General features: G+C 47.7%; 1 protein-coding gene across 4 annotated transcripts in view; it reads left to right on the forward strand.

The window, feature by feature from the left end:
* The window catches only part of VCL (vinculin), a 115,409-nt gene that overhangs the window by 99,897 nt on the left and 3,790 nt on the right, over positions 1-11,722 (forward strand). For 2 of the 4 annotated variants that reach the window (XM_077895068.1, XM_077895070.1), the window contains exons 15-21: positions 1,085-1,193; positions 2,312-2,614; positions 3,870-3,994; positions 5,280-5,465; positions 8,338-8,541; positions 10,527-10,730; positions 11,122-11,226. In XM_077895068.1, the coding sequence (XP_077751194.1) occupies positions 1,085-1,193; positions 2,312-2,614; positions 3,870-3,994; positions 5,280-5,465; positions 8,338-8,541; positions 10,527-10,730; positions 11,122-11,226 (1,236 nt within the window). The remainder of the gene's footprint in view (positions 1-1,084; positions 1,194-2,311; positions 2,615-3,869; positions 3,995-5,279; positions 5,466-8,337; positions 8,542-10,526; positions 10,731-11,121; positions 11,227-11,722) is intronic. The other 2 variants (XM_077895071.1, XM_077895072.1) reach the window with 1 other exon arrangement.

Consider the following 11,722-nt stretch of genomic DNA (forward strand, 5'->3'; position numbering starts at 1 on the left):
TAGCAGTTTTAAGTAATTTGCTGTGTCTCTCTTGGTGGTGCTTTTTAAGATGGAAAAATCTACATCAAGTGTTTATTTATTTCTTTTATCTTATTTATTTCTTTTAAACATCAAGTGTCTAAACATAAGTCACTTTTTTTTGAACTTTACAAATTTATTTATTTTTTAAATAAATTTATTTTTATTGGTGTTCAATTTGCCAACATATAGAATAACACCCAGTGCTCATCCCATCAAGTGCCCCCCTCAGTGCCCATCACCCAGTCACCCCCACCCCCCACCCACCTCCCCTTCCATCACCCCTAGTTCATTTCCCAGAGTTAGGAGTCTCTCATGTTCTGTCTCCCTTTCTGATATTTCCCACTCATTTTTTCCTCCTTTCCCCTTTATTCCCTTTCACTATTTTTTATATTCCCCAAATGAATGAGACCATATAATGTTTGTCCTTCTCCGATTGACTTATTTCACTCAGCATAATACCCTCCAGTTCCATCCATGTCCAAGCAAATGGTGGGTATTTGTCGTTTCTAATAGCTGAGTAATATTCCATTGTATACATAAACCACATCTTCTTTATCCATTCATCTTTCGATGGACACCGAGGCTCCTTCCACAGTTTGGCTATTGTGGCCATTGCTGCTATAAACATCGGGGTGCAGGTGTCCCGGCGTTTCACTGCATCTGTATCCACAAATGTTGGAGAGGATGTGGAGAAAGGGGAACCCTCCTGCACTGTTGGTGGGAATGTGAACTGGTGCAGCCATGTGTGGAGATTCCTCAAAGAGTTAAAAATAGATCTGCCCTATGACCCAGCAACATAAGTCACTTTGTATATGTTCTGAAGTATCAAGTGAACGCCACTTTGTCATTCTGGTACCTTCTCAGAATCAGCCTGTGACTGTAAAACCTTTTGCTCGGGTGAGCGGTTGCAGAGACCAAGTGTTCCTGCATTCGGCCTGAAAGGCTTGCCCATTTTTGGCTTTCTAGTGCCATCTGTAGGTGGAGAGAGGGGAAAGCTTTGCTGAAGGTTTGTGTCCCAGTGCGAGGGCGCCCTGGGGCTTACAGGTTGTTTTGTCATCCACAGGTGGTCTCAGCTGCTCGCATTTTACTTAGGAATCCTGGAAATCAAGCTGCTTACGAACACTTTGAGACCATGAAGAACCAGTGGATCGATAATGTTGAAAAAATGACAGGTAGGGTTGTGCGCCAAGCTCTTACCGTGGAGCCCTTGAGGAGTGCGTTCGCAGAAACTCAAGCAGGACCGGTTATGTGACTGGGCTGTAATTGGAGGAAGGGATGGTCACGTGCCCGACAGTGTACTTGGCCCTGGTTAAGGCCGCAGAGCAGCGGCAGCTTCTCATTCAAGCCTTGCAACTTGTATGAAGAGAGGCTCTTTGAGTCCCTCTTATTTTAATGCTGCCCTCCCTGTGTGATGTGTATTGTTAGGGCTGCTATCTCCTCTCTGAATAGTGCCTTTGCTCCGTCTGAACCAGAGTTTGGTTTCAGAGGCTGGGAGGCGGTGTTCGCGGACACAGTGAGCGGCCCTGTCATTTTCAGTGGGTTCACATTTCAAGGAACCACAATAGCTACCATTTAATACACCTTGTCTCAGAGTTTCCTCCAACTTATCAACTACGTAGTTTTTTAAAAAAAGAGGAGAAGCCAACCGCCAGCAAACGCGTGTCCATGCAACTGAAGCGGCACCTCCGAATCTTCTTCACGGTCTGTGGAGGGAGGCCTAGGAGAGGAGGGCAGAAGGGAGGGATGCGGGCTCTCCGGCTTCCCCGGCTGAACCTGTGGTGACGGGAGCCACGGCAGCCAGAGATGAAAGTGGAGCTCCTGAGGTGTCGGAGGAGAGGTAACAGAAACAAGAAACAGCCGCCCGGGGTTATTAGAATCCTCGGCGTGGCTCGTCTTGGGCACTACAAGCTGCCAGCACGCAACAGATGGCTGTGAGTGAGGAGGGAAGGGAGAAAATGTTATTAGCAGAATGTGGAGATGCCGCAGAGGCCTGAGTCGCCATCCTCCTGATGTTGCTGCGCTTCTGGTGACCTGTGGTCGACTCGGGAAGGCCAGTGACCACGGTTGGTATGAGTGTTGTGAATCTGTACAGCCTCCTGGACTACATCTTCACTCTTTTTTTGAACTAAGGTAATCATCTGGAAGCTTTTGCTTGTTTAGGAAGGACTCAGAGCTGAAGGAGAGAATTCTGGGTGTGACATTTTCACGTGAGACTCGAGTGGACAACAGGGTTTTTGAGCCGCTGTTCTTCTAAAGTAGAAACGGAATTCCATTTCTGTTCTTCTGACAGGGCTGGTGGACGAAGCTATTGATACCAAATCTCTGTTGGATGCTTCCGAAGAAGCAATTAAAAAAGACCTGGACAAGTGTAAAGTAGCCATGGCCAACATTCAGCCACAGATGTTGGTCGCCGGGGCGACCAGCATCGCTCGCCGGGCCAACCGTATCCTGCTGGTGGCTAAGAGGGAGGTGGAGAACTCTGAGGATCCTAAGTTCCGTGAGGCTGTGAAAGCTGCCTCCGATGAATTGAGCAAAACCATCTCCCCAATGGTGATGGATGCAAAGGCTGTGGCTGGAAACATTTCCGACCCTGGTAAGCAATGCATGGTGCGGTTCACCTCCCTCGAGAGGTTAACTCAGGAAGCTGACAGGGTGCCGAGACGGTGTGCACCCACCCCACAACCACCGTGTCCAGTATCTGAGAGCAAAACCTACAGATCCGTAGTTTGAGATTGCTAGATCACTCTTTTGATGTCCCCCCAAAATATCACACTGAATATTTTCTCCAATATTGGCAGGTTTTATTGTGAGTTAGTTTCTCTGGGCCAGCTTTTTTTTCTCTGTGCTTTCTTAATGTTGTCTGACTAGATAGCTCCTGGCTCTGTTTAGTCATTGTTTTGGAAATTGCTCAAAAGATGCAAGAAAACCATTTTATCAACCATTTAGCTTATGTAACTGGCATTAACTTCTCTTCTGCTTTTCTTAAACTGTCTTTTCTCTGTAAGACATTTTCTGTTTCTGCCAAATCTGGAGGGCTTAAGTTGACCTGTAGATCTCCTTGGTAAATATCCCGATCCCACACCAAGGAATCTAGATTTTTCTTTAGCTGAATTCTGAGCACATTTCCAGTATTACTAAAGATGTTACTGCTTCTTTGGTCAGAAACATCTGAATTCCTCCGTGTTCTGAGCATCCAGCGTGTCTAGCCTTGTCTCCGAGTAACCCAGGCAGCGTAAGGGAGTGGGAAGGAAGGGTGGCCCTATTCATCCCTACCCACGCCTTCAGCCCACTGTCACTAAGAACACACTCCGTTTCCTAATTGGAGTTTCTAGTAGTTCGAGTAGAATTCCTGAATCCCAGGTGACTGAACACCATAGCAGCATTTGATCAACATAGGGGTTAATACACTTAATGCCAGGTTGAGCAAAGTAGTAGGGAGAAAGGTGAGACGTCCTCCAGGGACCGTATGCCCCATCTGAAACCGGCATCTCTCCTGTTCTGACTTGGCAGCCTTATCTCTTGACTGCTTCATCATTATAGGAGAAGTGGTGAGCACCACCTGAGCCCAAAGTGATCACACCCAGGAACGTCTTGAGTACTTGTTAATTGTACAGGCCAGAAGGCACCCTGCAGCACAAGGACTAGCTGGTTTGTGACACTTCTGGCTCTTTGTAGGCCTTATGGCATCTGCCTTGCCCTGACGTCCCTTCCCCTTCAATCACTGCCTGTGATGCTTCCTGGCAGCTTCACATCCAGCTTTTGTTAATAGAAACTAGTTCTTCTGCTGGACAGACAGTGCTCCAGGGCACTGACCTGCCCAGCTGAAAGTGAGGGCGTCTTATGTTTAGGCCTGCAAAAGAGCTTCCTGGACTCAGGATATCGGATCCTGGGAGCTGTGGCCAAGGTCAGAGAAGCCTTCCAACCTCAGGAGCCTGACTTCCCGCCTCCTCCTCCAGATCTTGAACAGCTCCGTGTAAGTAAATTCAGGATGATGGGGAGAACTGAGCAGAGGGTGTTGGGACTGTAGCAAGAGGGAGGTAAGCTGTGCTCTGCAGCCTCATTTACTAGGTGTCTTTGTTTAGCTTTTACTTGAAGCTTAGGCACACAAGTTGTTTTTCATTACCAAATCAGTAGAGCACCTCACCCCCTGTGCCCTGTTTTTATGCATGGGATGTGGGTTGGCTGACTGTGCTGGGGGCCCACTAGCGTGGAACAGCTGGCTTTGGCAAATGTGCGTGTGATGAGTGCTGAGGTCCTGGATGAGTTAATGAAGAGTGGGGAAATCATCTTGGTGGTGTGGAGATATTTTGTGTTCCCAGCTGACAGTGGTGAAACTGAGGTAGCTAGACGTGTGTACCTTCTTTCCTTTCCTTGACTTTTTTTTAGTAATAAAAGTAGTATAGTCTTTGGTTTTTTTTAAAGCTTATTTTTCCCCAACTATAATTTAAAGTCTTTTGATGCATCCCCAGAGTGCCATAAATTATTCTTCCATAGGTCAGTGGTTGAAGAGGAGGCTTAGTTGGGCAATATCTTATAGATACAAATCTTAGGATAGGAAATAGTGATTATTCTAACACTACTGGAAATAGCTGGACTTTGGGAATAGTTCATCAAGGCAGCCATTTGATTTACTTTCCCATGTTTCATGTCAGTAAAAGATGTGAGTTTCTAGGTTGGTTGGGGACAGAATTGGGTCATTTTGCCTGATGGAAAATGGAAGGCACAGTGCTTCCATAGCCTCCGATGCTTCAGCTTCGTTTGAGTCTCTGGAGCAGGGCTGTTGGTGCATGGTGAGGGCCAGGGTGGGGGCTATTCTGAGACCTGGCTTTGTATGTGATCAGCAGATTCATGACACTTAGACTCAGGATTTTAGAGATCATTTGGTCTAGCTGCCCCTCGTTGCCAGATGGGAAAGCTCAGGCCCAGGAGAGAAGTTAACTTGCCTATGCAACTGGCTTCAGCAATCAGGACCACAAATTAGATCTTCTCTAGGAATCTTCAGTCCCAGAGAAGTGGTGCTATGTGTGCCTCCCTGGGATGCATCCAAAACTGTAGCTCTTGGCTTTTTATGGAGAAGCAAGGAAGAAAGTATGCATCTGTTGAGATTGAAGCAGGTGGTCCCTGTGCTCAGTGTGGGTGGTCTTATATGGAATGAGTGTGGGTGGCTTTTCTGGGGATGCTTTTTAGAGGAAAAGGAAAGAATTCTAGAAGGGAGTAGTTCCTAGGGTTTTACTTACAACCCAGTAATTCTTCCTTAGCTGGCAGATGAGCTTGCTCCTCCCAAACCACCTCTGCCTGAGGGTGAGGTCCCTCCGCCCAGGCCCCCACCACCAGAGGAGAAGGATGAAGAGTTCCCTGAGCAGAAAGCCGGGGAGGTGATTAACCAGCCAATGATGATGGCTGCCAGGCAGCTCCATGATGAGGCTCGCAAATGGTCCAGCAAGGTAAGTAAGGAGGCTTTTCTTGTTGGAATAGGATGAAGAAGAGCTCACAGCCCAGGAAGAAGAGTCTGATTGGAAGGTTACCCTCTCTCTGCCTTGGTTCCTGCTGTTGCCAATAACATGATCGCCCTTTTACTTGTGGTTTAGTAAGATATTTGAGAGGAGGTTCCTTTCCTCTGTCCATGCAAGTGTCTGCTCCTGTGACCCTGGACACTTGGGGTCTTTTAAAAATTGCTTTTCTTTCTTGGGATTGCTGAATGTGTTTAGATGCTCTCTTGCTAGTTATCAGCGCTCCAATCGTGAAGTAGTCTTCTGGGGGCTCTGCTCGAGTTAGATGAAGTGTTTGTGTTTTCCTTCTATTTTTCATAAAAGCAGGTTGATGGATGTCTTAGAAGCCACATGCTTTATTCTTTTTCTCAGAATCATCTTACCCCTCAATTCCAGCCCGCTGCAGGCTAACTCTAGCTCCACAAATCTCAAAGTGTCAATATTAACGTGGTTGGTGAAAATGTGGATGCTGCTGCAGCAGCAGTCATGCCCCATGAATAACTTTTGCCTCTATCCCCCTAAATGATGAAGAGTGCATGGTAGTTTTTCTAGATAAGAGCTAAATATTATTGCTAGCCTGACAGTGAGATGTAGTTCTACCTCAGTTCTAAACTGTTTGTCATATGACGCTTCCTTCTAGATCTTCATTCCCACCATTTATTTGCCTTTTCACGCCCTCAGCCGTCTCAGGCTCTTGTATTAAATGCAGTTCCCCAGGGACCTTTTGCAGGCAGCTGATCTTGGGTTTTTCCAGGCTGGGAAATTGACCTTGGTTTTTTAACTCCGTATTTTTCTGTGCTGTTAGCTGTGAGCCCAGGTTCTAAGAAGGAATGAACAGTGACCTTGCTGGTGTTGGGTCTGATCGTGGAATTATTTGCAATCATATCTTTCTACCTGGGGTATGCACACCTCCAGGACCATTAGCAGTGCATGTGGAAAGTGGAGTGGAGGTGACAGCAGAGGTTGGGTTTACTCAAAGATTTTAAAGGAAATTTAAATTTCATTATAATAAACCCAGATATACCATGTAGCTGGGCACAAAATATCTGTGAATTATAAATAAACTTACAGGGCACATGGCATCAGCCTACATATTTACCCCACTCTGCTGTTTGTAGCCAGAAGTCTTGAGGCCCGACTGTCTCGGGAGGTTTGGAGCATTGGGGGATTGGCGACTTTGAGCTGTGTGAAGTCAGGAGCTCCTTGAACCATGTGCGTTTGTGTATCTGTCATTCTGACTTTGTACACGGTGAGACTCTGAACTCCAGCAGCAGCGAGCTGCCCTCTCCTCTAAGGAATGAGGATGAGTCCTGGTTGAGACAGAGTTTAGGGAAAGGGTTTAGAATGTACCTGAACCCCTTGTTTGCCCTGAATTCTGGAACTTTGTCATCGCCTTTTGGAGACAGGTTTCCTGTGCAGGATAAGAATTTTAGGAGTGACAGCAGCCTCGAATAAACTTCAAGTAAACTCTTTCTTCCTCTTGGTTAGATGTGTTTGATATAAAGAACCTGTGTTCAGGGGCACCTAGCCGGCTCAGTTGGTAGAGCATGTGACCACTGATCTCAGGGTCATGAGTTTAAGCCCTACATTAGCTATAGAGATTACTTTAAAATAAATCTTTTTTCTTTTTCTTTTCTTCTTCTTCTTCTTCTTTTTTTTTTTTTAAGAAGAAACTGTTTTCACCATTTTTCATATGCATGGTTTGGCTTCATTGAGGCAGTTTCTTTAATTTTCTTTCCCCTCCGCCTATTTCAGCATCCCATCACACTGCCTCTTGCCCTGGCCTTCCAGAATCCCCATCCCTGGTATTAAATGCATTCTTGCCCACTCATGGGTCCTGTTCTCTCATGGGCACTAATTTGGGCTCCTTTCAACTCAGCCTTGGTCAGTTGCCACACTCATGTGTTATCTGTGAAGTGTGTAAACTGAGGTTGGAGTGAGAATGCTAGTGAGCAACAGGAGAGATTGAGGTTGTACCCAAGGAACAGCTTTCTGAGTCAACCCTAGCAGTGGATGTGGTGTGAGGTCATGGAAGTGTTGTCTCTGAAGACCTTGAGGGGATAGAGAGAGCTGGTCTGCAGTGTGGGCTTTCCCTAAGATGGGAAGCTGGATGTGGCTTATTCTGGAGGCTCCTTTCAGCTGGCTGATTGTGGGGTATCTGATAGGTCCTCTTCACGCAACCATTGTGTTTGTTTTCTTTGGCTCTTTCCTGGTTTGCCATCCGTTGCCTCTGATGTATCATTTTAAATTCTGAGACTCTTTAACTCCTGAAGGAAATAATGATCTGTGGCCTGGCAACTGCAGTGCTGACCCAAGTCACTTCCTGTGTCCAGGAAGATAGAGAACAGTGCCCAAGGGAGCCAGCAAGGGATGATCACTTTGTTCTGTTCAAAGCAAGTTGTGTGGCTGCATTTGCTTTTCCCCCCCTGGATTCCTTTTAAAGGTAATCAGCCACTATTGTTTGGTTGTTTGGCTCCTCTGAAATGTCGTGACATGAAAATTATCCTTGGCAAGTTTAACTCTGGTGGTAAGTTATAAAAAAGGAATGCGGCTTGCTTTCTTGGTTTAAATTTTTTCTCTGGAAACCTTTTGCCACGGGAGTGAGCCTTTCTTTCACTCACTGAGAACGGAGAGGGCTCGGGCTGGTGCTGGAGGCTGAGAATTCCCCTTCTGTAGGGCTCGGTTCATCTGGCTTCTGGAGAGAGGCCATTCTCCTTCCCATCCTAGGCAAGCTTTGGTTACTAAACCAGCTGATGCTCAGCTTCCCCAGTCCTACTGCTCTTACTAACACTGTCCCTGTTTCTCATCCTTCCTGCCATCGACCAAGCCGGGTAACCGAGCCGCTGAGGTGGGTATAGGCGTTGTAGCTGAGGCAGATGCGGCCGATGCTGTCGGGTTCCCTGTCCCCCCTGACATGGAAGACGATTTCGAACCTGAGCTGCTGTTAATGCCATCCAATCAGCCGGTCAACCAGCCCATTCTGGCCGCGGCTCAGTCATTGCATCGGGAAGCTACCAAGTGGTCTAGTAAGGTACTGATTAGCACCCCGGTGGGGGCTGCTCCATATGCATCCGGCCATGTGCAGCCTTGACACATTGCATCACTCATGGTCTGTGCGAGTCCTGTGAGTCTGGGCGGGCGGGCCTCTGTCTGCACCTTGTTGTTAGGACTGGCTTCACAAGTTTGATAGGTCTGCTAATGCCAGAGTGATTGGATTGCATTATGTTTGGGGCTAGAGATGGGGTCACTTTCTGAAAGGATTCCTTTTCTTATTGACCTCGGGGCCACAATTGGAATCTTAAGCCCCCTTGGGAGGCCATGGATATGTCTCTCAATGACATGCAGGTCGGGGACCATTGTAGACCGTTAAGAGGTCACCTGGCCTGACCATTGAGCTTTGCCTGCCACCCCCTCCTCTGCTGACCTGTCACTTGTGGCTCAAGCAGAGCTGGTCAGGGTGAGAAGCAGCTTATACAGCGGGGTCTCTGGGGCGGACTGCTTGCTGCCCTGCACTTGGCTGCCTGGCAGATGCTGGCCTTAATAGGAACCCACAGGGAAGGGGCTTCACTGACTGCTTGGGTGTTTCGGTGGGAGGGGTGGGGGGTGGGGGACAGGGAGCACTCAGGGCTGCAGGACAGGCAGCCACAGAGCTTCGGCCTTGGGACTGAACCCACGCTAGTTTGGGGAGTGGAGGAAGAGGGTGATCACTTTTTTCCTTTTGAAGGTAGCATGTTGCAAGAAGAAAGGGTTTGGAGAGTGATGGGTAATAACTAACCCTGGCACTACACTGTCTTCTAATCAAGTTCGTGAAACCCTGCAATGATCCCAGGTCTACACTGGAAGAGACGGCCTTGTCTAACCTGCCCCTGTTCTCGTGACTTCTTCCCGTACCTCTGTTCTCTCTGGCCCCAGTTACTGCCTGCGATGATACACGCCTCCCTGCACAGTGATCAGCCACTTCCTGATGCCTGTGGGGGTGTCTCCCAGAGTGCCCTGCAGTGGCATGGTTTGTGTATGCTTCACGCCTGGTCTAGAAATTGAAATGCATGAGGGGAAAAATGAGTAGGGCCTGACCTTTTAGGTCGTTTTGAACATTGCAGTGGTTATTTTTGGTTGTTAGCAGCCAAAAAGCTGCTTCTTTTGAGGGCATAAAGTAAATTTCGTGTACATTTCTTGATTATGACCCACGAGGGTTTTAATGAATCCAGATGCCGAATTGAAGATAAACCACTAGTAGTTGGAGTGGGGGGTTCCATTTACAGCTTGACTCATGAGTTTTATTTTTTTGCTCTTAGATGAAGGTTTCTTTAATTGAAGCCACTTAGCTGAGAGGACTGATTTTCAGCCTTTTCAAATGTGATAAATTAAAATAACATGTTCCCTTAGGCTGACAGGACAAATAAGAGGCAGTAGATGGGAGGGCAGGAGCAGTCTAGGTGAGAAAGTAGATCTTTTCTCATCAAGGCTGATAATGGTTACTTGGTTTAAATTCTAGCTCAACGGCAACAGTCCGTCCTTGGCTGTTATTGGCAACAAGGGTTAGGGTGAAGGGGATGATTTCAGCACCCGGAAAGGCTCCTCCGTATTTTTCCCCTCAAGCCAGCTCTACTGCTTTTCCCCTACAGAAAGAAAATGCCTGTTTAACCAACTTCTTGGTCCCGTCCTCATTTTTATTGACATGATTAACTTGGAGATGCTGAGGTGCTCGTTCATTGCCATGCCGGGGCGCACATGTTGCCCTTCCAGACTAATATCCGGGTCTTCCTTTTCTCAGTTGGGTCATCTCTTTCTTTCTGCCTCTCTCACTGAGTGCTGGGAGGAGTGTCCTGGCTCACCCTTCTCTCTGTTCTCCTGTACTGTCCATGTCACTTAAGAGCAGTCCCCTTATTCTCGCCTCACCCTTCCAGAGGCTGCTAGAGCAGCAGGCTCCCTCCTCTCTTCTCTGTGCTTCTACCTCCTTCCCTAACTTGGCCAGAGTGTGGGCTGAGCTCACATTATATCTTTGCTTCTCTCTAGGGCAATGACATCATTGCAGCAGCCAAACGCATGGCTCTGCTGATGGCTGAGATGTCTCGGCTGGTAAGAGGGGGCAGTGGTACCAAGCGGGCACTGATTCAGTGTGCCAAGGACATTGCCAAGGCCTCAGATGAGGTGACGCGGTTGGCCAAGGAGGTTGCCAAGCAGTGCACAGATAAGCGGATTAGAACCAACCTCTTACAGGTACTCAAGAGAAATGTGTGTGTGTTTGTGTGTGTATGTGTGAGTGTGAGTGTGTCAGAGTAGGGGTGTGGGAGGGAGAAAGTGAGAGAGAGAAAACTGGATGAGCAAGGAGGAGGTGGAGGAGCTCTGAAGAGGCAGCAGAAAGGGGAAATACACATATATATTTGGGAAAGACAGATTCAGGACAATTTCCTTCCTAATGGTAGTGCATCGTTCTGAAGAGAGGGACTAGACTGCTCCTAGGGAGAAAGCAAGTGGGATCCTGCTGCTGATTTACCGAATGCCTTCTGCATGCCAGCCTCAGGAATACAGCGGTGGATAAGTCTTGCCCTCAAAGAGCTGGCGGGCAAGAAGAACGTTAGAAACATACTAAATTAAGTTTCCTTTTTAGGTATGCGAGCGAATCCCAACCATAAGCACCCAACTCAAGATCCTGTCCACGGTGAAGGCCACCATGCTGGGTCGCACCAACATCAGTGATGAGGAGTCTGAGCAGGTATGTGTCCTCTGCTTCTCGTTTCTTGCCAGCAGCTTCTGTGCCACTTTATAGCAATTTAATCCAGCTGAAGGAAAGCTCTTGTGTGGCTTTTGTCCCTGTACAGATGGGAAGTCGAGGCCTGGGGTTAAGCTCAGTTCTTTTCCTCCAGGAAGTAGCTTTGGCTCTCTTGAGGCCTCCAGTGCCTATTCACTCCTTTGACTGGAGAGCATTTCTGCTTCCTAGCTCCCCGGGATATCAGTACCTCGAGGAGGAATCGTGCTGGCTTTTCAGGGGCATGAGACAGGTGTGTGCTGAGGCCGAGATGACAGCTCAGAGGAGGTGCTTCTCTTGCTTTCTTTGACAGAAATTGCAGTAAGAGTGGCAGGAGGGTTCTCTGAAGTGATGGCAACCACTTTTTTGGAGTTTGTCGTCCTTCACTGCCTCCTGGAATTGTGGCCCAGAACTATTGGGAAAGCTCTCATGTGAGCACCTCTTCCTCTCCTTAGCTCCCCTC

This window comes from Canis aureus, chromosome 4 (genome assembly GCF_053574225.1).
Source record: "Canis aureus isolate CA01 chromosome 4, VMU_Caureus_v.1.0, whole genome shotgun sequence".
NCBI lineage: Eukaryota > Metazoa > Chordata > Mammalia > Carnivora > Canidae > Canis > Canis aureus.